The following is a 27,167-nucleotide window of genomic DNA, read 5'->3' as shown; positions in this document are numbered from 1 at the left end:
CCTTGGTGTCATACTTGACGCCAAGAAGAGTTTCCAACCACATCGACACCATCAGCAAGACTGCTTACTTTCACCTTTATATCATCGCCTGACACCACCCCGCCTCAGCACATCTGCTGCTGGATTCCGTGCCTTTGTTGCCTCTGGACTTGACTATTTCAACACAATCCTAGTCAGCCTCCCAGTTCCATCGTCCATAAACTTGGAGTCGTCCAAAACTCGGCTACCTATGTTTTAACTTGCACCAAATCCCGTTCACCCATGTACTCACTGACTGACATTGGCACCTAGTTAAAGGATGTCTCTATTTTAAAATTCTCATTTTCAAATGGCCTCACCTCTTCCTACTTCTGTAGCCCCCCAGCCTTATAAGTCTCTGGGATATCTGCACTTACCCCAATTCTGGTGTCGAGCAGCCTCAATTTTAATTGCTCCACCATTGCCGGCTGTGCTTATAGCTGGCCAGACCCTAAGCTCTAGAATTCCCTCCCTAAACCTCTCTGCCTCTTTCCTCCCTAAGACTGTCCTTAAAATCTACCTCTTCGACCAAGTTTTTGGTCATCTGCCCCAATTTGTCCTTATGTAGTTAGATGTCAAATTTTGTTTGCCAATGCTCCTGTGAAGCGCCTTGGGGCATTTTACTACATTAAATAAATAAAATACATAAATAAATAAATGGTGCTAGTTATTGTTGGTAATGGACAATAGGCACGGTGACCAGTGAATGTGACCTATGTTCTCAACCTTCAAATTATGTAGTTTATTTACAGTGTTAGAATAGCACAATGCTTTTGTGCATTCTTGCTCAATTCTGAGCATTATAATTTTAACAAATGGCCCATTACTTTATTGAAAACAGTTTATCATTTAGGTTGACAATGCCCAGTTTCCATTAAATAAAGTGCTTAGCAAACATTTTTAGTTTGGGGAGGGAGAACACACTTTCTTTATCATAATTATATCATGTGCAAATGATAATTATATGCTTTAACAAGATTTATGTCATCTGCATGTTTGTAAAGAAAACTCTTAATGATATGAGAGCAGAAAGTGCCGGAAATATTCAGTAGGTCTGGCAGCATCTGTGGAGAGAGAAACAGTTAATGTTTCAGGTTTACAACCCTTCATCAGAACTGCAAAAGCTAGAAATGTAACAGTCTTTGAGCAAGTGAAAGGGGTGAGTTGGTGGGGGGAAACAAGCTTGAGGAACAGCACCTCATCTTCCCATTGAGCACTCTATATCATTCTGGACTCAATATTGAATTCAAGAATTTCAGACCATAGAATCTTTAAAGCACACAAAGAGGCCACTTGGCCCATTGTGGCTGTGCCGGCCGAAAAACGATCCACCTATTCTAATCCCACCTTCCAGCATTTGGTCCGCAGCCCTGTAGCTTATGGTACTTGAGATGTACATCCAGACTCCTTTTGAATGAGTTGAGGGTCTCTGCCTCAACTACCCTTTCAGGCAGTGAGTTCCAGACTTCATCACCCTCTGGGTGAAAAAGTTTTTCCTCATCTCCCCTCTAATTTTTCTACCAGTTTAAATCTATGCCCCCTCATCACTGACCTCTCTGCTAAGGTGAATAGACCCTTCACCTCCACTCTATCTAGGCCACTCAAAATTTTGTACATTTCAATCAGATCTCCTCTCAGCCTTCTCTGTTCCAAGAAAAACCCAGCCTTATCCTATCATTCCTCATCGCTGCATTTTTCCAGTCCCTGCAACATCCTCGTAAATCTCCTCTGTACCCTCTCTAATGTAATTACACCCTTTCTGTAATGAGGTGACAAGAACTGCACACAGTACTCAAGTTGTGGTCTAACCAATGAGTTATACAGTTGCTCTTGTATTCTATACCTTGGCTGATAAAGGAAAGGATTCCATGTGCCTTCTTAACCACCTTATCAACCTGTCCTGCTACCTTCAGTGATCTGTGGACATTGACTCCAATGTCTCTCACTTCCTCTACACTTCAGTGTTTTCCCATTAATTGTGTATTCCTTTGTTTTGTTTGACTTCCCCAAATGCATCAATTCACACTTCTCCAAGTTGAATTCCATTTGCCACTTTTCTGCCCATCTGACCAGATCATCAATATCTTCCTGCAGCCTACTGCTATCCTCCTCACTATCTACCACATGGCCAATGGCCAATTTTTGTGTCGTCTGCAAACTTCTTGATCATGCCCCCTACACTTACGTCCAAAGCATTATTATATTGTTTCCTGCCACTGAGCCAATTTTGTATCTACCTTGCTGCATTTCCCTGGATCCCATGGGATTTTATTTTTTTAACCAGTCTGCCACATGGGATGTCGTCAAAAGCCTTGCTAAAATTCATGTAGACTACATCAACTGCACTACCCTCATCTATCTTCCTTGTTACTTCTTCAAAAAATTCTATGAAGTTGGTCAGAAAAGATCTTCCCTTAACACATCCATGCTGACTATCCTTGATTAACCTGTGCCTTTCCAAGTGACAGTTTATCCTGTCTCTCAGAATAGGTTCCAATAATTTGCCCACTACTGAAGTTAGACTGACTGGCCTGTAATTATTCGGTCTATCCTTCGCTCCATTTTTAAACAGAGGTACGACGTTAGCAGTTCTCCAATCCTCTGGCACCACACTTGTATCCAGTCAGGACTGGAAAATGATGGTCAGACCCTCTGCTATTTCCTTCCTTGCTTCTTTTAACAGCCTAGGATACATTTCATGGTGAATTTATCAACTTTCAAGGAAGCTAATCCCTTTAATACTTCCTCTCTCCCTATGGTTATCACATCCAATACTTCACACTCTTCCTCCTCAACTACAATCTCTGCATTGTCCCCCTCTTTTGTGAAGACAGACGCAAATTATTCATGAAGAACCATACCAATATCTTCCGCCCCTTCACATAGGTTACCTTTTTGGTCTTTTATGGACCCTACTCTCTCCTTAGTTATCCTCTTACTCTAAATGGATTGATAAAACATCTTTGGGTTCACCTTGATTTTGCTTGCCAATATTCTTTCATGCCCTCTCTTTGCTTTCCTAATTTCCTTTTTGATTTCACCCCTCCACTTTCTATACTCCTCTCGGCTTTCTGTAGTATTGAGTTCTCGGTGTCAGACATCAGCTTTCCTTTTCTGCCTCATCTTACCCTGTAGGCTCCTTGACATCCATGGGGCTCTAGATTTGTCTGTCTCATCCTTTTTCTTTGTGGGAACATGTTTACTCTGGAACCCTTGAATTTCCCCTTTGAATGCTTCCCACTGTTCTGACACCGATTTACCTTCAAGTAGCTGTTTCAAGTCCACTTTCGCTAAATCACTCCTCAGTTTAGTAAAATTGGCCTTGACCCAATTGAGAACACTAACTCCTGTTCTATCCTTGTCCTTTTCCATCATTATGTTAAAACTGACTGAATTATGATCACTACCACCAAAATGCTCTCCGACTGCCACCCCTTCCACCTGCCCATCTTCATTTCCTAAAATGAAGTCTAAACCTGCGCCCTCTCTTGTTGGACTTGCTACATACTAGCCAAAACGGTTCTCCTGAATGCACCTCAAGAATTCTGCTCCCTCAATTCCTTTCACACTAAAACTATCCCACTTAATATTGGGGTAGTTAAAAACCCCTACTATTACTGCCCTATTGTTCTTGCACTTACATAGAAACATAGAAATTAAGAGGAGTAGGCCATTCGGCCCTTCAAGCCTGCTCTGCCATTCATTATGATTATGGCTGATCATCCAACTCAGTAACCTGTTCCCGCTTTCGCCCCATACCCTTTGATTCCTTTAAACCCAAGAGCTATATCTAACTGCTTCTTGAAAACATACAATGTTTTGGCATCAACTGCTTTCTGTGGTAGCGAATTCCACAGGCTCACCACTCTTCTGGGTGAAGAAATTTCTCCTCATCTCAGTCCTGAAAGGTTTACCCCGTATCCTTAGACTATGGCCCCTGGTTCTGGACTCCCCCACCATTGGGAACATCCTTCCTGCATCTACCCTGTCAAGTCCTGTTAGAATTTTATAGGTTTCTATGAGATCCCCCCTCACTCTTCTGAACGTCAGCAAATATAATCCTAACCGACTCAATCTCTCCTCATAAGTCAGTCCCACCATCCCAGGAATCAGTCTGGTAAACCTTCGCTGCACTCCCTCTATAGCAAGAACATTCTTCCTCAGATAAGGAGACCAAAACTGCACACAATATTCCAAGTGTGGCCTCACCAAGGCGCTGTATAACTGCAGCAAGACATCCCAGCTCCTGTACTCGAATCTTCTCGCTATGAAGGCCAACATACCATTTGCCTTTTTTACCGCCTGTTGGACCTGCATGCTTACCTTCAGCAACTGGTGTACGAGAACACCCAGGTTTCGCTGCATATTCCCCTCAGTTTATAGCCGTTCAGATAATAATCTGCCTTCCTGTTTTTGCTACCTAAGTGGATAACCTCACATTTATCCACATTATACTGCATTTGCTATGCATTTGCCCACTCACTCAACTTGTCCAAATCACCCTGAAGCCTCTCTGCATATCTGGAGATATTACATTTAGTTCCCTCATCTAAATCATTAATATATGCGGCACAGTGGCGCAGTGGTTAGCACCGCAGCCTCATAGCTCCAGCGACCCGGGTTCAATTCTGGGTACTGCCTGTGTGGAGTTTGCAAGTTCTCCCTGTGCCTGCGTGGGTTTCCTCCGGGTGCTCCGGTTTCCTCCCACAGCCAAAAGACTTGCAGGTTGATAGGTAAATTGGCCATTATAAATTGCCCCTAGTATAGGTAGGTGGTAGGGAAAATATAGGAACAGGTGGGGATGTGGTAGGAATATGGAATTAGTGTAGGATTAGTATAAATGGGTGGTTGATGGTCGGCACAGACTCGGTGGGCCGAAGGGCCTGTTTCAGTGCTGTATCTCTAAACTAAACTAAACATATATTGTGAATAGCTGGGGTCCTAGCACCAATCCCTGCGGTACCCCACTAGTCACTGCCTGCCATTCAGAAAAAGACCCACTTATCCCTACTCTTTGTTTCCTGTCTGCCAACCAATTTTCTATCCATTGCAATACACTACCCCCAATCCCATGCACTTTAACTTTACACACTAAGTTCTTATGTGGGACTTTGTTGAAAGCCTTCTGAAAGTCCAAATAAACCACATCCACTGGCTCCCCCTCATCAACTCTACTAGTTACATCCTTGAAGAATTCTAGTAGATTTGCCAAGCATGATTTCCCTTTTGTAAATCCATGCTGACTCTACCCGATTCTACCATTGTTCTTTAAGTACTCTGCTATAAAATCTTTGATAATGGACTCTAGAATTTTCCCCACGACCGACGTCAGGCTGACTGGTCTACAATTCCCAGCTTTCTCTCTACCTCCCTTTTTAAATAGTGGGGTTACATTAGCTACCTTCCAATCTGTAGGAACTGTTCCAGAGTCGATAGAATCTTGGAAGATGACCACCAATGCATCCACTATTTCTCGGGCCACTTCCTTAAGTACTCTGGGATGCATACCATCAGGTCCTGGGATTTATCGGCCTTCAATCCCATCAATTTCCATAACACCATTTCCCTACTAATACTGATTTCCTTCAGTTCCCCCCTCTCACTAAGCCCTGTGTTCCCCAACATTTCTGGTATGATATTTGTGTCCTCCTTTGTGAAGACAGAACCAAAGTATGCATTTAGTTGGTCAACAGGCCCTGGGGATTTATCAGCCTTCAATCCCTTCTCAGAGATTTGCCTACATATCTGCTCTTCTATCACCCTCTGACTGTTTGGGGGTCTATAGTACACTTCCAGCTGTGTGATTGCCCCTTTTTTGTTCCTTCGCTCAATCCATATGGCCTCATTTGACAAACCTTCCAACATAACATCCCTCCTCAGAGCTGTTATAGTTTCCTTGATCAAAATTGCCACTCCCCCTCCTTTCTTATCCCCCTCCCTATCACGGCTGAAAGCCCTATAACCAGAAATGTTGAGCTGCCATTCCTTTCCCTCCTTAAGCCAGTTTTCTGTAATAACTACGATATCATACTGCCACATGTCTGTGTTCTCAGCTCATCTACTTTATTTGATATACTCCTTGCATTGAAATAGATACCCTCGAGCACCGCTAAATTCTTTTTTAAAAAACTTTCTAACCCTCATTTCCTCTGTCTTCCAGACTCATTCATTAATTTTCTGCCTTCCATTTTCATTTCTGATTTTGTCCCAACTGAGTCTACCCTCAGGTCCCCATCCCCCTGTCAAACTAGTTTAAACCCTCCCCAACAGCACAAGCAAAACATCCTGCAAGGAACTCAGTCCTGGCTCATTTCAGATGCAACCTGTCTGGCCTGTACAGGTCCCATCTCCGCCAGAGGCGGTCCCAATGTCCCAGGAATCTGAAGCCTTCCCTCCTGCACCATCTTTCCAGCCACGCATTCATCTGTCTTATCCTTCTATTTCTATACTCACTTGCGTGTGGGACTGGGAGTAATCCGGTGACTTAACATATTTTAACTATGTGCTAGTCTTAAACTTATTTTTCATGTTTCTACTTTCGTACGGAGCTATAAATTATTCTGCCATTTGCACTCTATCTGGACTCATGCTTTGTCTTTTGCTACAACTATTTAGCACTCAATTTGTATTCTGTTCCATGACATCAGCCATTTAACCTCTTCTCCCCTCCCCTCTGTCCCATCACAGTCCTTCCTTATTGTTCTACTTCCTGCCTCCCCACTCTCACTTGCTCAAAGACTGCTACATTTCTAACTTTTGCCATGAAGGATCGCAAACCTGAAAATTTAACTGTTTCTCTCTCCATCGCTGCTGACAGACCTGCTGCGTATTTCCGGCACCTTTTGTTCTCATTTCAGAGTTCCAGCATCTGCAGTATTTTGCTCTCCTCTTAATGAAATCAGTTGTCTTTAATAGTTCACATCTTTGGATCTGATTCCCTTCCCACTCCTATCCAGTAACAATAAAGGCAGTCAAATGCGGCTGGGACCTGTTGAACGATATATTTTCTCTTATACCAATGGCCCTTTAAAATTTCAACAACCGCAATTATTCACAAACATTGAGACAATATTAGCAGCGGCACCTCACCTTGCAGTGTCAGCTCTGCCACTGCCTTCACCTTCACTTGGGCCCCTCAAAAGCAATCAGAATTAAGGTTCAGTGCAAATAGAGGAAACAAGATAACAAGTTAGAAATACAAAAAATGAAGTCGAGAACCTAGACATTCATTAAATGACAGAAAAGCAACAATACAACCTTAAAAATACATAAACACGAACAGAATCAACGGTACTGAATAAGGTCAAGTTACAGGTGATTTATTTAGGACTTCAAGGTTGTAGATCTTCATTTTGTAAGTTTGAAAGAAGTGTGAGGAAGAAAGCTCAGTGGCAATCAAAATTATATATGTAGTGTTTCTATTTAAACACTAATATGATAATTTAACCAGGCAATTTAATCTTGGTTTTCATGGGTTAAAAACAAAACCACATAGTAAAATACATATTTCTCCTGGAAAGCATAATACATCAATAAAATAAGCCAATATCTCTGCTCAGGAGCCTTACTGTAACTTCTGTCAAGAATTTTATTGTGTCTTACTGACACAGGGCAGATCTGAATTTTCTCAATGAACATGACCACTGGCATTAGTTTCCTCCCCTCCCTTTCCAACCCCCACCCCGGAAAGTGAAATTGAAACACACCAGATATGACAGATATGATAAATTTACGCATTTCCAACTATATGAGGCAAATACAGAAACAATATTCACTTAATGAGTCAAGACAATTGCAATTTCTCAAACCCAGTGCAGAGCTGGTACCCCTTACGTCCACCTTAAGTCCTTCATTTATTACCATTCTTGGCCTCACCAACCTTCTTTAATCTAAAATGGAATTTTCACATTTCCTCCATTGCCAAAATGGATTCCAAGAAACCGAGTTCCTAATTTTTTGTCAAATACTTTCCTCAACTCCCGATTAAGCCCAACTTCATCCAAGACTTGCATACCACTCTATCTGAACCAGATCTTCAAATATCTTTCTAGTTTTTTCTTGTCTTGAGGTACAAGTCAGCTAAAAAGTGATTCATCTCTCACCTCAAAGTTTAAACCTCTTTCTTCATTTGTAACCAATATATTTCTCTTTTTTATTAATTCCACTAGAGTTATTGTTGCTGTGTTGTGTTGTTGGAGGCCAAATATCTAAGCCCTGGGACATCACTGCAGGAGCTCCTCAGGGTAGCTTCTCAGACCCAATCATCTTCAGCTGCTTTATCAATGCTTTAGCTCCATCATAAGGTCAGAAGTGGGGATGGTCACTGATTGTAGTGTTCAGTACCATTCGCAACTCCTCAGACACTGAAGCAGTCTGTGCCCACATGCAGCAAGATCTGGACAACACTCAGGCTTGGGCTAGTAAGTGGCAAATAACATTCATGCCACACAAGTGCCAGGCAATGACCATCTCCAACAAGAGAGAATCTAACCATCTCCCCTTGACTTCAACGGCATTACTATCATGAATCTCCCACCAACAACATACTGGGGGTTACCATTGACCAGAAACTTAACTGGACCAGCCATATAAATACTGTGGCCACAAAAGGAGGTCAGAGGCTGGGAATTTTGTGATGAGTAACTCACCTCCTAATTCCCCAAAGCCTGTCCACCATCTACAAGGAAAAGTCAGAAGTGTGATGAAATACTCTCCACTTGCCTGGATGATTGCAGCTCCAACAATCAAGAAGCTCGACCATCCAGGACAAAGCAGCCCGCTTGATCGGCACCCCATCCACAAACATTCACTTCCTCCACCAGGAGCACACAGTGGCAGCAGTGTGTACCATTTACAAGATGCACTGCAGCAACTCGGCAAGCCTCCTTCGATAGCACCTTCCAAACCTGTGACCTCTACAAACTAGAAGGTCAAGGGCAGCAGATTCATGGGACTACCACCACCTACAAGTTCCCCTCCAAGCCACACACGATCCTGATTTGGAACGATATCGCTGTTCCTTCACTGTTGCTGGGTCAAAAACCTGGAACTCCCTTCCTAACTGCACTGTGGGTGTACCTACACCCAACGGACAGCAGCAGTTCAAGAAGGCAGCTCATCACCACCTTCTCAAGGGCAATGAGGGGTGGGCAACAAATGCTGGTCTTGTCAGCAACACTCACATCCCATGAAATCATTTTTTTTTCCAATTTCATATTCTTCAATGCAAAATAACTCTTCCTCATCTCTACATTCAGATCAAAACTCATCACCTGGCCTCCCATTCTAATTACATTTTCTCCAGGATCTCAAAAGTTTGGAACTGCCTACCTCCCAATTTTCCCAATAATCTCCAGACCTTTACAACACACAATTTACAGCATCAAACCACTACTTTAGTTACCTTATATTAGGCTGATTATACGTGACCATCGTGAAGCACTGTGCTATATGCCCCAGCCTTCGATCATGTGATTTAAAAAAAAAATCACATATTACTTTAAAACATTATTTTCACCCTAATCAGTCCACTGTGATGCCATTGCTCTTCATAGTCTAGCAATGACTTAACTGGTAAAACATTAAATAGTTTTAAAGTACATTCAACAGGCTATTAAAAAGCCAGGACTGGAATCTGCACATTTGTTTTATTTATGAAGTGTACTAGGTAATTTATTGCTGCTTTTAGCATTTAGAAGATATAGAGTTCTTAGTTGTATATGCCAAGTTCCTGTTCTTAACTATAAGTTATTCTGTGGATTGTCTCCAGTTATGTTATGTTCTGGAACTTGAAACCTGAAGTCAATTCCTTTTATTTTATTCAACAAAAGCACTAAGCAGAGCAGACAATCATCTCAGTATTCATATCTATATTCCTTTTTCAACCTATACCAAAACAAAAAAGCAGATTAACTGTTCTTTAATATTACTTGTGGGGCATTTCTGGAGCCGGATTCCTGCTCTTTTTGCCTAAAAACCAGACACTGCACTCCAAAAGCAAGAGACAGTTTAACCACATGATAATATTGTGCTGTATAACTGGACTTTGAATCACAACTAATGTGGACCAAAGAACAGGCTCAGCAGCAATCCGCTGCTTCGAATGTCCTGTCCCCTGAGCTGGAAGAGTTTGGTGATAGTTATCAGCCCGAGAAAGGATGAAAACACAGAAAAAGCATAGGTGGGGACAGCAGAGGGTGCAAAGAGATTTACTTGTTCACATGTTTTCTTAACCCAATTCTGTCACATAATACTGTAATTATCCTGTACATTATTTAATGGTAGTGTTTGTGGGAAAGGTTTGTTGAATAAAGCAAAGCTGGATCATCTGACTGCTTTTATTTGTCTTTTGTTGTGGAACAAGAGAGATTCACATGACTGAATTTTGCAAGGAAATAAAACCAAGTGATGTAGGATAATCCAGAGGCATTGATGGTGCCAACTGGTCAGGAAACACCTATGCTCCTCCCCCAAAAAACAATGCCAAAAAGACAACAAAATATTGTTGGAGAAGCAGTTATTGCTTCCCAATTATTTTTGGCTCCCAAATCAAAATATACAACTCTTTTCCATTGTAATTTAGAAAAATATTTGTTCATGGGATGTGGACATCACTGACAAAGCCAGCATTCATCATCCCTAAATGCCCTTGAAAAGGTGGCGGCGAGCTGCCTTCTTGAGCTGCCACAGTCCGTGTGGTGTAAGTACACCCACAGTGCTGTTGGGTAGGGAGTTCTAAGATTTTGACCCAGCTACTATTCACTTATTATATAGAAAAGCATCTCCATTTTGGAGGTCAACATACCAGTGGTAAGGTTTACAAATTATTCAGGTGCAGATTAGCAAATTATCTCAGCTTCAGTTAACATTTTATAAATATCTGTAGGAAAATTTCCATGTACAATTGCGTACTCCTAGATAAATTTGGCACTTTAAGTAATGCCTTTCAGAAAACATTTTAAACATGTAAATGGACTGTTTTTTGCTACTTTATTTCCTCATCTTTCGGCTTGGTTATCACTTCCTTACTGGAGCAAGCCTTTGGCTCAGTGGTAGTGGTCCTGCCTCCAGGTCAGAAGATACAGAGTTTGAACCATGCTCAAGACAGTCCCAATGAGTGGAGACCTAAGCTCCGGCTTTAGATTCAGGGTTAACATTCAGTGGCACACTTGCATCTAGCGGGTGTAGGTGCCCCCATACCCACTCAGCCGCACATTGTACAGGTTGTGAAAGCCCATAAAATCCTCCCGTTTTAGAAGACTAACTATATTGTTGACAGGTGTAAAGCAGTGGAAGGAGCATTTATATCACGGCCTGTCAGACTGTTAATCAACCTGAGAGTCCTTCCATGACTATTCCCTAAGAATGTGAACATACAAAATCAACAACTGCACTTTTGACTTTTATTATACTTTGAACAATAAACAATCTTCAGGAAAAGGAAAACCATCGATTTTTTGCAGTTTTTCCTGAATAAAAGTCAAAATCCAAGCCAAGGAACTCCCTTTGTCTGATCTATTAGTAGACTCCAGAACTGAACTGGCAAACATAGCAGGTCATCTGCTCTCTCAGCTAGGGTTAATATATCATGTCAGATCCAAGAATTGGGATGCAAGAAACATTAGAAAAAATAAGGGAAACACGGCGTATTACACAAAAATACACTTCTGCCCCAAAATTGAAAGTTCATTTAAAGATCTTCTTTGACTTATGTATTTAGATTGATGAGGCATTTGGATATTTGCTCTAATGCAGTACAAATAAAATCTTGCTGAACCTGCAAGTAAAGACTGTCAAAAAAATGCCTTCATTATAACCAATGACAAGGGATTCTTATTTTCCTTTTAAAAAAAAACCTCTTTCTAGAACTGATTTTTAATTCATTGTTACGACAGACCACTCCAGTCACAGCCCCCAATCAAAATATACGAAATATACCACAGTCAATTCAATCCTGTCGTTCCACAGATCAGCTAACATATCATTTAAAACTTTTCAAATTAAAGAAAGACCCAAATTGTACCATCTACTAACCCCTCCGAATGAGGCTAACCAAACCAGGTGTCTTCAAATCAACAAATTAACTCTTTAATTAGAAGAACTAAATTCTTAAACACTATGAAGATGTAAACAACATTTATAATAGAAAAAATTAGAGTCCTTGCAAATTTACAGTCCAATGTTGCTTGAAGTCCTCACAGAATGTTGCTTTCGTTGCCCAGCAAATTTCAACAATTAATGACTTGCAAACACTTTCAACAGAATCAATCTGACTTTAGAGTTTTTGAGGGATAAAAGATTGTCACAGTCTAACTTCCCTTTCTTCAATTTAAATTACCAGCGATCTCGGTTTTGACTTGACTTTTCTTTAAAAGAATTTTGAGAAAATAATTAAACAGACTAAAATCCTATTCCTTCAGTTTAAATGGTTGAGAGCTCTTTTTCAGGTGTGCTAAACACTACAGCTGTGTCCTCTGTCTGTGTGTTCTGTTAGAACAAACTGTCTTCAACTAAAAGCCAGTTCAAAGTTGAATTGCAACAAATGTATACTCCCAGTGGCTGTATCTATGGTAACGAGAATGCACCCTTTGAATTGCAGTCTCCAAATGGCTGTTTCTAACGGCAACCAAAAATGCACCTTTCTAAAACTCCTGAGGCTTGCTGGTTCTTAAAGCAATACTGATCCTTTGCAAACCTTAAAGGCAAACCGCATATTCCGGAAAAAAAACTATAGGACCATGACATAATAAACCGATGTTGAGTACCATCCAACCTCACCAAGGATTTCCAAGGACCAATTCAAAGAGATGGTCTTGAAAGGTATAAAAGGCTAAAACCAGAAATAGGTTGCAATATACCCAACATTTTGAATGGAAGCTACAAAGTATTTTTGTCCAGAAGTCACTTCTACAAACACATTTCCAGGAGTGTCAGGGGATGTCACTTCTCTCTGTAGTTTGTAACCAACTTAGGCAAAGGGGAAAGTAGAACACAACAATAACAAGCGAGCTAAATACGTCAATGAAGTAGTTACAGTATTCCTTCAACTATCAAAATGCCTTAGATGTGTTACAGATTTCCACCTATATCTTCTTTACATAAAGGAGGTTTCTGAAAAGATTTATTTGTGGACAAGATGGTTCAAATCTGCCATATAGCGTTCCTCTTGTATATTTATTTCTAATAATTGAAGAAAATGAGGATATAGAAATATGCACATGAAAATATAGCTCCCACTTCCCTTCTATTTCTCATCTTCATGCTGCCCCTTGTAGACATCCATCCGAAAACACAGCGTGAGTTTTCACATGCACACTGATGACACGCAGCTCTATCTCACAGTCACATCTTACAACTCGTCCCCTGTTGCTAAATTATCAGACTGCTTGCCCAACATCTCTCAGTGGATGAGCAAAAAGTTCCTCTAATTAAACATTAAGACGACTGAAGCCATCGTCCTTGGTCCCCGCTACAAACTCAGGTCTCTAGTACCCACCTCCATCCTTCCCCCTGGCAACTGTCTGAGGTTGAACCAGGCTGTTCGCAACCTTGGTGTTACATTTATCTCAGAGATCAGTTTCTGGCCACATACGCTTGCCATCACTGAGACTGCCAAATTGCACCTCTGTAGCATTGCTCAACTCTGCCTTCCCTCAGCTCATCTGCTGCTGAAATCCTCATCCATGCCTTTGTTACCTCTAGACTTGACTATTCCAATGCATTCCTGGCTGGCCTTCCACCCTCCATAAACGTGAGGTCATCCAAAACACTGCTGCCCGTGTCCTTACGCCAAGTCCCGTTCCCACCTCACCCTTGTGCTCACTGACTTACATTGATACCCAATCAAGCAATGCCTGACTTTCAAAATTCTCATGGTCGTGCAGGCCCCCACCTGCCAAGAATGTGGGACATATTATTTTGCCACATGAACATTAAAACTTAAAATTGCTGCTGGGAGGAAAAGAGGGCCCATCACAAGAAATTGCCAGGCCCCTTGCTGGAAAGACTTTTTTGCATATTGGCAGACTGTGTTAGAACAAAGGACCCAGTCCCTGCTTCTCCAATACACAGAAGAACTGGTCTGGCCAGTTTAGTCACATGACTAACTGGCTGTTTGAGTTTGAATTCGAACTTACTACAGGGTGTTTGAAACGAGAAAGCTCTTTGCTCCTGGACTGAAAAGACCTCTCTCCTGTCTGCTCTCATCTCTTTCTCACGGAACTGAAGCTCCATTGAAGACACATGAACCCCAAGAGAGAAAAGTCTCCTACAGTGAACAAGGTTTAAGAATACTGGGCCCCAACGAAAAGCAAGACTACTTACAAAAGGACTACAGTGAGCTCAAAACACAGTAAACAATAAGCTCTTCTGATATTGCCTCAAACCTCTCCATTTTATTTTTCTTCTGCTCTTTACTCTCCCTATTTACATGTGCGTATCGCCTATGCATGCTAGCGCGGGGCGCAGAGTGTATCCATAGACGTTAACTGAATTAGAGTTTAAATTTAAGGTTTAATAAACTTCACTTTTCTTCTTTAAACCTAAGAAAGCCTGTTTATGCTCATTTCTTTGCCTTATAATTGGAAAGTGGTGAACAAGGATTCACGAAGGGGGAGCTCAAAACAGTGTGTTTAAGATTAAAACTCTGTTACAATAAGACCAGGTGAAGACAGTAAAAGACCCCTAGACACCTGGTCATAACATCTTTGTTTTCAAGTCCCTTCATGGTCTCATGCTTCCCTATATCTGTAATCTTCTCCAGTCCTACAACCCTCCAAGATATCTGCACTCACCTAATTCTGGCATCCTGAGCATCATTGATTTTAAGTACTCCACTGTTGGTAGTTGTGCCTTCAGCTACCTAGGCTCTAAGCCCTGGAATTCACTCCCAAAACCTCTCTGCCTCTTTCTTCCTTTGAGACACTCCTCAAAACCTACCTCTTTGACCAAGCTTTTGGCCATCTGTCTCCATATTGCTTTATGTCGCTTGGTGTCAAATTTTGTTTGATAATGCTCCTGTGAAGCACCTTGAGATGTTCTATTACATTAAAGGCTTTATATAAATATAAGTTGTTGTTGCTTCAAACCTTAAAGTTAAATACCCAATGCCTCTTTTTCTGTTATTGCCAAGACACTTGTTTAATGGACAACACATTTATGCAGATCTATACACTGCAGAAATGTCTGCACAATGCTATGCTGCCTTAAAATTTAGCTGAACCCAACAGAAGTTCAGTTGTATATATATATGTGCTTTCTATTACAAATAATAAGTGCTGTAAAATGTGATCGATGTATTAATGCCACCCTTCCAAATCACTGAATCACCAAATATAGTGCAGATACACATCTTGCAACTGAATGTTCTAATCCTGTTCAACAAGGACAAGATAATGCCTGCATCTATTCAAAGTGGATTATCAGATACAGAATTCATGACAATTGACGAGACCAGAATCCGTTATAATAGAACTGGCTGTCTTGCAAACTGCAGCGACAGTTAACTTTCAACAGGCGATAGTGTTTCCGGGATGGATGGGTTGCATTACTTGAACATGGGTATTTGATAAGCAACCTAAAAGTACAGAGAAGGGAGAGCATATGTAAATATGCTAAAGTAGGAAAATGGAAGCAAGTATGCAACATTTGCTGCTATCTTCTGGGAAATCTGAAAATCACAGTTCTACAAATAGGGAAAAAAAATTAAACCAATTTAAAATTTCAAACCATTGTTTAAAAAAAAAGTTAACTTGTCACTGAAAGAAACAAATTTAGATAAAGCTGGGTGCCAAATGATATACGTGCAGCACTACTAATTACATCACTTATTTGCATAAACTTGCTTTTAGAGGTTCAGGTAACAGTTTTCCACTGTATTGTAACAACATTTGTGTCAGCCGTGGCTCAGTTGGTAGCACTTTCATCTCAGAGTACAAGGTCATGGGTTCAAGTCCCACACCAGGGCCTGAGCACTAAAATCAAGGCTGACACTCAAGTGCCGTACTGAGGGAGTGCTGCACTGTTGGAGGTGCTCTCTTTCCGAGACCCCATCAGCCTGCTCAGGTGGATGTAAAAATCCTATGGCACTATTTTGAAGAGCAGAGGAATTATCCCCAGTGTCCTGGCCAACATTTATCCCTCAATCAACATTACAAAAACAGATTATCTGGTCATTATCACATTGCCATTTGTGGGAGTTTGCTATGTGTACACTGGCTGCTGTGTTTCCTGCATTACCACAGTAGCTACATTTCAAAAGTACTTCATTGGTTGTAAAACACTTTGGGACGTCTGGTGGTCATGAAAAGCATTATATAAATGCAAGTCTTTCCTTTTTATAAAAATGCATCTGTAAAAACAGCAAATGATTGAAATAAGCAAAAAAAGACTTTACATTGAGAATTTTCTCCTCAATCCAAAGTTTATAATACTTGTTAGAAAACACGACTGCAGACACTAAGAGTACTCTAGAACCCAGATAACTATTCTTCATGATCTAATTGAAAGAAAGAGCAGGTTCGAAGGGCTGAATGGCCTAGTTCAACTCCTATTTATGAGCATTAACCACAGGTGCTGCCAAGATTTCTGGCCACTGGGGGCACCACAGCCAGGCCTGTTCTCACCAGATGCCAACAAACAGACACATCCTGCCAACTCTGGCCAATTATTATCTCTATAACCTAAGGGTGCTCAGGCTAATTGTAGTATCCCAGCTGCCACCCGAGCCATGGATCAGCTAACTCAGTAGGGATCACACCAAGGATCATCTTGATTTGCATGGCTCAGCCACATACTGGAAGCTCAGCCATTGTGGGAGCTATGAAAAATCAAGTTTCAGAAGCCATCTTACATTTTACCAAATATTACAAACTCCAGCCTATTTTACTAAACAGTAAAATTTCATGTGCACTTCCTTGGTGATAATATGGCAGAGTGGACTGCCCACCCATAATTGAGCCTGCCCGATTTGCCTTGTGAATATTGGATAGGTCCTGCAATGAATGGGTAATCCACTCTGCCAGATTACCATCCAGGCAGTGAAGATGAAAATTTACCCTGTAATATTGTGTCAGGTTCAGAACAGGATATGCATTTTATAGAACCTCAAATTCTAGTCTGGAATCTTCAAGGTCACCTCAAATAGTAAGATTTCTGATAGAATAAAGGGGCTGAGGGGCCCTGCTATCCAGATTATACAGATCATTAAAGTCAACAGTTCAAGTAGATGACATAAAAAGGCAAATGAAATCCTTGTTTTTATTTTTTTTTTAAACGGAGAAGCAGAGAATACAAAAGCAAGGAGGTATGTAACATTTTTCCTGTCCAAGACTTTAGCTGAAGTTGTAGAGTTTGAAGTTTTGGTTACTCCATTATAGGAAGGATATAAAAGCAAAAGGGAAGGTACACTCTAAATTAACTAGGATGTTACCCGGCATGAGAAGTATTAAGAAGATAGATTTGAAAAGTCATGGGCTTGTCCACTAAAGCTGAGAAAGTTATGGAGTGTCGTGATAGAAGGGTTATGAGAAGGGAAACAGTGATAGCATCTAATTCACCCGTGGAAATTCTAACAGGAGGCACAAGTTTAAAAAATATTGAGGCGACGGCTAGAAATTAAAACACTCTTCATATACTGTTCAATATCTTTGCCTGCATATATTTTTTACAGTTATGTGAATCAAAACAAATATTTTACTAATAAGAGAAACAAAACACCCATTCATCTCACTTACCGAGAGCATAACGGTATATGAACAGTTCAATTATCATGAGTCACCACCGAGGGAGCTGTACTATTGTTAATCGTTTATAACTAGGAAAGTAAGCCCACTATCAAATAGTCGTAGTTTCATGTAACGTAAATGGTGAGGTTGGACGGGAGGGAGGTTATTACATTTTTTTAACCAGTATTTCAAAAGATAAAAGGAGCACTGAACTTTAGAAATAACTGAGTAACATACCTGCGGGCAAATTTGGAAGTGATCTTGCTTATTATACCAGTTGAAGTTCCTCTTCGAGCATGTGAGAGGGCACCAGTATCATGCGACAATGTTGGTGAAGCTGGTGGTCCATTGTACGTTGCAGTGCGCCGTTCCCGTAACTGCCCGCCGTGAAAAGTGCTTCGGCTAGAGCTTCCTCGAGGGAAGCGGGTTCGATCTGGAGTAGTAGTGCTAATACTGTGTGCAGAAGGAGAAGCAGCAGGTGCCCTCTGGGTTGCTGTGCTGAGTTAGAAAGAAAATTTGTGACACTAGTTGTAATCCATTATGTACTCATAAAGGTTTATTTATTTATTTATTTAGAGATACAGCACTGAAACAGGCCCTTCGGCCCACCGAGTCTGTGCCGACCAACAACCACCCATTTATACTAACCTTACAGTAAGCCCATATTCCCTATCACCTATCTACACTAGTGGCAATTTACAACGGCCAATTTACCCATCACCTGCAAGTCTTTTGGCTGTGGGAGGAAACCGGAGCACCCGGCGAAAACCCACGCGGTCACAGGGAGAACTTGCAAACTCCACACAGGCAGTACCCAGAATTGAACCCGGGTCCCTGGAGCTGTGAGGCGACGGTGCTAACCACTGCGCCACTGTACCTTCAATGTGAAAAGTGTTGATTATTGAATATACCTTTTTTTAAACACATTCTTCATGGTAAGGCTATCAATGATTGGGATTTTGGTTGGCAAATAACTTCGCTTCAATCTATTCAAACATTTATTGTACAATGAAACCTAATTGACACTTAAAAGTATACTATATAGGGATCATTGCTCAACTGGGCTAAATAGTTGAAATTTCTTTCTGTAATTAAATTCCAAGTGAGTAGAGAAATGTAAAGCCACAACCATGTTTATATCAAGTGGAGCTGAATGGAAGGAATAAACATTTGTGTTTTTAATTCATTTTCTTTTCACCCCTTCCAATTACAAATAGGTATTTATCGGTGTACAAATATCTAGCTGTGTTCATTCAGTTTATGTACACACAGTACAGAGATTTACATAATTTCACCCTTTGCGGATGGCAGCATTTAGATGCTGCATAGCAGGAACTGTATTGATGTACCAATTTTTGAAAAAATCTCCAATGCAATGAAATGTAATCCCGTCTCAAAATATGAGTTTGGATCTGAATTTTCTTCATACTACAGACTAAGATTTCCTTTTTCATATTTTTGGTTCCATTTATAACCTCAGTTTGGAAGGCAGGGGATTTAAAAAATTGAAGTTGTGTATGTTGTAAACCTCAAGTATAAAAAATTGAGAGAACATGGCAGATTGCTCAGTAACTGGAAGAGATGTGTCAGACAGAATTTTTCATCAGGATTCTGAAACGCAGTACCTTAAACACAAAGTTGTTCCATGACTGACTCTCATTTTGTTGCAACACTCCATATTTGGAACCTTGTAACTATTTACCTGGATCGGTAGCCTTCACTACCATCTTCAATAGAAGGAAGCGTGACCTTGATAGGGTGACCAGAAGCTGACATGGATTTCTGGTGTCGAGGACGTGCTGACTGTACTCCAGATGATGCTGCAGGGCTTGTGACAGATGTGGAAGTACTGCTTGCACAAGCAGACATTTCAGTTAGGCTTATGGGTTGAGGCAAAAGAAAGATAGAAGCCAAAATGTAACACAAAATACCAGAACAAAAAATAAGTTACTTTTTATAGGGCTCCTCACACGTAAACAGTAAATTTTCACATGCTTTACATAACAGCAAAGATGGGCAGGCTGTGTCTGGTTTTGCTCAATAATTTACAGGCTAAACTATATTCCTGTGTACCAACACAGTGTGCATTGCACCACATTGTAGTAGATTGTAATTTCTTCTATACAGTGCCAGTGACCATTATTTTTCACCCAACTCTATATAAAGTGGCCTAATTCAGCATATTATGTAGCAAAAAATCCATTTAAGCTATTTCATTGTTCTACACCATTGCGAAGCTGCTCTGAAGCAGCATAAATAGTGGCACTGAATGGAAACAAAGGACGCTTCAGAACTGTTCTATTTCCCAAATTTCACAATGGCAGACTGGCATTAGTTGTATTAACAGAGCCATATTGCAGGAACAGAACTCTTAGGATTTGTTTTTATAAACCGGTTTCTCAGATTGATTTAAGACTTGCCAATTCCGGACATTCAAAATTAATGAGTAAATATTTTGAGACCCGTATGGAACAGAATATGTACAACTCTACAGAACATATGCCTACTGTGTGTACCAATGTAATTTCTATCCTTTCAGCACTCTTCAGACCCCAGCCTGAGCAACATGGGCAGACAGCATTCTAAGCTTTAACTTAGTTACTTTGCTTTGTTCAGGACAGAGGGCTACACACCTTCCTACCACTCCTGCAGCAGTGCTATAAAACTAAATAGGCATATTTTATCAGTGCTGCCAGAAATATCACACTGTGGTAATGTTCTACTTTATCCAGCAGCACCCATAACTTGCCTTTCTCTGCCTATTTTGTTTTTATGTGCAAGTTACCTTAGGAGGTTCTTGGCTCCCAGGTAAATATCATTAACAACAATATCTGTTGTGCAATGGATTCTTAAATTATTTGGTTCTTTCTTTTATGTATGGCACATGCTACATATTGAATGAATTCTTGGCTCATGACTCCAATTCCAAAACCAAGACATGGGAGGTATAATAGACCACACATGTCCGAAAGAATAAATAGAGCACAGACACACAACCAAAAACTGATGATCTACAAATACTTGCTTGTTCATCGATATCCTCCATACCTATTATTACTATCATGCAGGCGCCCACCTGCCAAGAATGAGGTACAATAATTTTGCCACATGGACATTAAATTTCAAATTGTTACTGGGAAGAGAAGGCCTGTGATAAGGGGTTGCCAGGCCCCTGGCTGGAAAGACATTTTTGCACATGAACAGACAGTGTTTGGAACAAAGGAGCTATCTGCTGCTCCAATACAATCCACAAACAGATATGGTCAAACCAGTCAGTCACATGACTAACCTGCTTGGCAGTCTGGGTTTTTTTTTTTTTTGAATTGTACAGTTTGAACTGAGAGCCTGCAGAAAGCAGAATGCTCCTGGACTGAAGCAGACCTCCTTTCCTGACTGCTCCCATCTCTTTCTCACAAGCCTCTGAATACATTGAAGACACATGAAGTCCAAGAGAGAAAAGTTTCCTACAGCAAACAAGGTTTAACAAGAATACTGGGCCCCAACGAAAAGCAAGATCGACCTACAATCAAGGACTCTATAGTGAGCTCCAAGAACCGTAACAAGAACTCTTCAGATATTGCCTCAAACCTTTCCACTTTATTTTTCTTCTGCTCTTTTCTGTCTCTATTTGCATGTGTGTATCACGTACGCCTGCTAGCATGGGCACGCCGTGTATCCGTAGGCGCCAACCAAATTAGAGTTTAAGTTTAATAAATTTCAACTTTTCTTCTTTAAACTTAAGAAAGCCTGTTTGTGCTGGTTTCTTTGCCTTATAATTGGAAAGCGGTGAACAAGGATTCACCAAGGGGGAGCTGAAAAACACTGTTTAAAATTAAACTCTGTTAGACTAAGACCAGGGGCAGGCTGAAAGGGAACCCTAGACCTCTTTCTCACCTAGTTGTACATTACCCACATGTCAGCGAATAACAAACACATGAAGACTAGAAATCACAAATGATCACATGGTTGGAAATTAAATAAAAATGTTTTCCTGACTCACTGCAGATAGAATTTCACAGTATAGGAGGCAGATATTCAGCACATCATGCCCATGCCTGGTCTCCATGAGTTAGGCACTTTGTCGCATTCCCCTGCTGTTGTCCCCATATCCTTTAAATTTTCCTTCTTCAAATATTTATCTATTTTCCTTTTTAAAATGATTATAGATTTTGCTTCCACCACTGTGTCTGGACATTTCATGTCAAGCCTTTCATAACATCTTAAATGAGTGTTTTACAAAGCCTCTTCATGGCCTTGACATCCTTAATAAAGTAAGGCACACTAAACTGGGCACAATGGGGGAAAATTCCCAATCAACTACTCCAAATTTGGTGGAAGAGCCAGAGAATTGCCAGAAAAATGCATTAACGCCACTTATGCTGTTTTTCCCCAGGGTTTCCAAGGCTCGTCTTCTGAAGTTATGGCGAATGAATGGGAGACCACCAGCGGGAATTCATCACCAATACTCCAACTGCAGCTCAAGCAATGATTAGTTGAGGTTTAGATTACCACTTTTTTTTGTGCTCAATGCCCCTATTCACAAAACCTAGGATCCCACAGGTGCATTTTAAAAAAGCACAACATCCACTTTATCAATATACTGTTATTTTTTCCAATAAAGAACTCTAATAAATTTGTCAAACATAACTAGTCTTTTACAAATCCTGCTGGCTGTCCTTGTTTAACTGTTATTTCCTCCATCTATTTGGAGCTCCCTTTTTATGCAAATCGGATGGCACCTCAGCTGGCCTCTCTTTTCCAAATGTTGTTCCCTTTTCCCCCCAAGCACATCGTAGGATCATAGAATGATAAAGCACAGGAGGCGGCGATATGGCCCATCGAGTCTGCGCTGGTTCTTCTAAGAGTAATCCTGTCTGTCCTACGCCCCTGGTCTTTACCCCTATCCCTGCAATTCTTTCTCCAAGTATTTATCCAATTCCCTTTTGGAAGCTATTGAATTTGTGTCCACTAGCCTAACAGGCAATGCATTCCAAATCCTAACCACTCATTGCATAAAGTTTTTCCTCATGCTGCCTCTGTTTATTGTGCCTATCACCTTATATCCGTACCCTCTGGTTACTGACCCTTTAGCCATTGGAAACAGTTTCTCTTCATTTACTCTAGCTAAATCCTTCATGATTTTCAACACCTCTATCAAATCTCCTCTTAACCTTCAATGCACGCCCTTTATTAACGCTGATACTTGGCTCCATATTCAATTAAAACATTCCTTTTGGGATGTCGGTTAGCTGTGTCTAATGCTTGTTTCTGCCACATGGTAAAAAAAGCAACCCAATTAAATGAATTTGAATCTGCTTGATCCCTCACTATTGCCACCACTGAGGCAGGCATTTTGCATTGTCTCTTGCCCCACCCCCACCTCACTTGCTTATAACCTGTGACATTTTTAATATTTGTCAGTTCTGAAGAAGGGTCACTGACCCGAAACGTTAACTCTGCTTCTCTTTCCACAGATGCTGCCAGACCTGCTGAGTGGTTCCAGCATTTCTTGTTTTTATTGCATTGTACCATGTTGCTACTAGTCCGAGCGTATATTTCTATTTCATTTTGTGAGTAGCATGGATTAGAATCTTATTTTCCCCTTTTACACCACAGTAAACAAATGTTGCAACAGATGATCATATTACCTGGATGCATACATATATGTTGTTACGCATGGAAAGAATAGAAATTAGCCCTCTCATTTTACAATTATTAGAATGACGGGCTTCAGATTCATTCAGGTATAGAGTCAACACAAGCGGCATTTAAATATTTAGTCAAGAGAGAAAAGGAGAATAAAATCTGTTTCATGGAACAAGTAATTGAGATATTTTCAGTGATGGTGCTTTTAATTGAACATAAAAATATTTTGCTCTTGAAAGCATTTCATTTACATGCAAACACAATGCACTTCTACTTATTTCATCAAACATTATTCTTTGCAAACACCTCTCTAATTGTGTAATGTGTTACTCATCTTGTACATTCCAATAAACGCCTCATTCAGTTGAGCATCCCTTATTTTCACCCAACAGCATTCTGCGCTCACTTGCTTTTGAGGCATTCATATCTGCTATACTTGTTCAGGCTTTTCATTAGCTCCTGCATGGTTGCTTTCTTCTCTGGCTTTGAGAAAATCACAGACATTTGATAATAACGTATTGTTGTGGATTCTCACCTGCTGTCTTTTCCATTCTGCATGGCAGAGTATCGATCTCCAGTTGAACGTTCACATACGTAAGTGTTCCTTCTCGTCATACCAGGGAGCATGTTGTTCTGAAACATTAACGCAATTAGTATCAGCTAGGCTTTGCTTGAAATAAAACTAACAATTCTGGAAAGAAAAAAATTACATTGCTAATTTTTAGATGGCTATTCTAACAATTTCAAACATATAAACCCTATATTGCACAGCCAATTATATAGCATGTATTAAACGTGCAGCTTCACAGGCAGATTTATTATATGCCACTGATCCCACATTGTCCAGGTGATCGGAGGGCTTTTTTGCTGAAATAACTGTTTACAAATACCATGCAAGTCATGAAACCTTATTAAATCAGTAAGATTACAACAAGCACATTCAAGTTATATAAAATTTACTTGGGAATAGGCAAGTGTGAATTTTTCACCAGTACTCAAGGAAACTGCTTTTTATTCTAATTGGAGCAGAACATGTGGCTACAGCAAGTCACAAACATATATATCCTAAAATTATGACCAAATTAAAAATTAGCACACTGACACATGCACAAATGCCTACACTATCACAGAAGAGTAACTCAATATTTTTTGAAGAATATAGATCTTGAGAGTTGGATATGATCTATTGGCAGGGGTAGTGGGTTGGTCTTTTTTCAAAGAGATAATGGATAGCCATTCTGCTTACCAATACTTACCTTCAATGGATATTGCTCATCCAAAATGCAAGGTTGGTGCCATGGAACAGTCCATTCACAAAATGTGAGAGTTAAGGACATATGGTGTAGCTGGTTGAAAGGAACATGTTATTAGGCGGAGCTCTTTCAGCCACAGCAGCTCTTAATAAATTACCCAAAGATCTGTCTGATGTCCTAATGTTTTTGTCTGCAGGTATTTAGCATCAACTAGCTATCTTGAAGATATTTAATGTTTGGTGTTTTTAGAAGCACCTCTGTCTAATTTGGATAAATTAGCTTTATTGATCGTTCTTCTGCACACTGTACTGACTCTAAACTGCCAGGTTCTTCTACATAAATAAAGGGACTTTCGATGGGTCTATGCCATGAATTTCCTGGATGCAGTTGACCTTGAAACGTAAGGCAGATCAGAGTGCATACCGTAAAGGAACCTTCCCACTTTTCCGCCATTGAAATTCATCATCATGCAATCTTAATATTCCTTATGAATTATAGCCCATCTACTAGTTTCACCACTGAACTCTGACTTGGGCATAAAGTTGCAAACTCTGAAACTCTGATGTATTTGTGGAAATTTGATCATGGATTATTTGATCACGACATTTACCTGAGATGAGAGTGTCTCAATATCACCAAGTTCCAAACAAATTATTTGACTTTTTGCTTTATAGTGAGATGAACAACAATTAATAAACCAAGGAAAAACAAAGAACAGGAAGATTTAAAGCTAAGTGATGTTTAAATAAAAACTACTTCTGTGAAGTTTCTACAGAATTAGCCTCAACGAGAAACACCAAGTCACTGGTTCAACAAAAACATCGATGTAAGTAACTTCTAGGTTTTCACACATCTTTAATGACTTTTTGCAAACTATATTCAATGCATTGACTCCCACACCCCATTGCTAAAGTTCAGCTTAATGCAGGTGAAGCTCAGTCCTGAAGGAGCACAAAAGCTGCCTTTCTCCAGGAACAAAGCACGGAGTGCACATCACATGCTACCATGAATTCTCCCCCTCTCTCCAGTTTTTTTCCCCCCTCCTTTACCCAGTTGGCATTTCTCTCCCCCCACCCCTCCCCATGTGTGTTCTCTTCAAACTTCAGTTTTCTGGAAATTTTCATAGGACCCAACGTTGCTATTCTCACAAGAGACAAGGAAGCGGGTATTCCAGACAGCGGGGGCCAGCAGGGACAAGCCAGATTGAGTGCAAGCTATGACAGCCAGGATATTACGCATGTGCAAACCACACATGTAATAATCATTTCTCCTAGGTCACCAGCAGCAGCCCTTAGGATACCCATTCTGGCAGTCTCTTTGCGGAAGTGTGAGGGTTGGGAACCCTTCTTGGGCAAACACTTTGAACTGATTCCATTTGTGGCCGATTCATTTTACTTTGGCATCCAGAGTTATATGGTAACTATATTTGGTTTGCCTGATCCTTCTGCTTGTGGATTCCAATGGCTGCGTAGCAACAGAGTTCTGGGTTTTTCTAAGGGTACATATACTCCAATACCATTTTCTCCATCATATTTGTAACAGAAGTGTGAAGTGATTCATTTTGGTAGGAAGAACAAAGAGACAATATAAGATAAAGGGTACAATTCTGAAGGGGATGCAGGAGCAGGATCTATGTGCACAAATCATTCAAGGTGATGGGAAAGGTTGAGAAAGTGGTTAAAAAGACATATGGGATCCTGGGCTTTATAAATAGATGCATAAAGTACAAAAGGAAGTTATGATAAACCTGTGCAAAACACTGGTTCAGCCTCAACTGGAGTATTGTGTCCAGTTCTGGGCACCACACTTTAGGAACAATGTGAAGGAATTCCAAAGGGTACAGAAAAGATTCCTGAGAATGGCTCCAGGGATGAGAAACTTCAGTTACATGGATAGATTGGAAAAGCTGGGGCTGCTCTCCTTGGAGAAGAGAAGATTAAGAGGAAATTTGATGGAGGTGTTCAAAATCATGAGGGGTCTGGACTGAGTAGATAGGGAGAAACAGTTCCCGTTGGTGAAGGATTGAGAACCAGAGGACACTGATGCAAGGTGACTAGAAAAAGCAACGGTGACATTAGGAAAACATTTTTATGCAGTCAGTGGTTAGGATCTGGAATGCACTGCCTGAGATTGTGATAAAGGCAAATTCAATTAAGGCCTTCAAAACAGAACTGGATAATTATGTGAAGAGAAAAAATTTGCAGGACTACAAGGAAAAGGTGAGTTGTTCTTGGAGAGCCAGCATGGATACAATTGGACTGGCCACCTTCTGTGCTGTAACCATTCTATGATTCTATTCTCTCCTGTCTGGTGTTTCTCTACAGTTATTCATGGTCTCTGGCCAGCGAATGTCCTTTGTTGACATTTACTGACAAATGTATATAACTTGTTTATCATCGTCTGCTTCTCTCCATGTTTCGACTCTGTACCAATGGCTTGATTTGTCATTGGTGTTAAAAAAGCAAAGTTTTGCTCTTTCAAGATAATAGTTTGGATCTCCAAATTTGCTTTACGGATAAAAATACTA

General features: G+C 40.5%; 1 protein-coding gene across 6 annotated transcripts in view; it reads right to left on the bottom strand.

The window, feature by feature from the left end:
- LOC137376463 (serine/threonine-protein kinase MARK1) overlaps window positions 1-27,167 on the bottom strand; it is a 176,087-nt gene that overhangs the window by 4,498 nt on the left and 144,422 nt on the right. For 3 of the 6 annotated variants that reach the window (XM_068045079.1, XM_068045077.1, XM_068045074.1), the window contains 5 exons: window positions 23,923-24,020; window positions 19,444-19,620; window positions 17,979-18,239; window positions 9,422-9,478; window positions 7,108-7,152 (listed from right to left, as the gene is read on the bottom strand). In XM_068045079.1, the coding sequence (XP_067901180.1) occupies window positions 7,108-7,152; window positions 9,422-9,478; window positions 17,979-18,239; window positions 19,444-19,620; window positions 23,923-24,020 (638 nt within the window). The remainder of the gene's footprint in view (window positions 1-7,107; window positions 7,153-9,421; window positions 9,479-17,978; window positions 18,240-19,443; window positions 19,621-23,922; window positions 24,021-27,167) is intronic. The other 3 variants (XM_068045075.1, XM_068045078.1, XM_068045080.1) reach the window with 3 other exon arrangements.

The sequence above is a fragment of the Heterodontus francisci genome, chromosome 13 (assembly GCF_036365525.1).
Source record: "Heterodontus francisci isolate sHetFra1 chromosome 13, sHetFra1.hap1, whole genome shotgun sequence".
Classification (NCBI taxonomy): Eukaryota; Metazoa; Chordata; class Chondrichthyes; order Heterodontiformes; family Heterodontidae; genus Heterodontus; species Heterodontus francisci.
The sequence above is the reverse complement of the archived record's forward strand: the minus strand, read 5'-3'. Positions and strand labels throughout refer to the sequence as shown.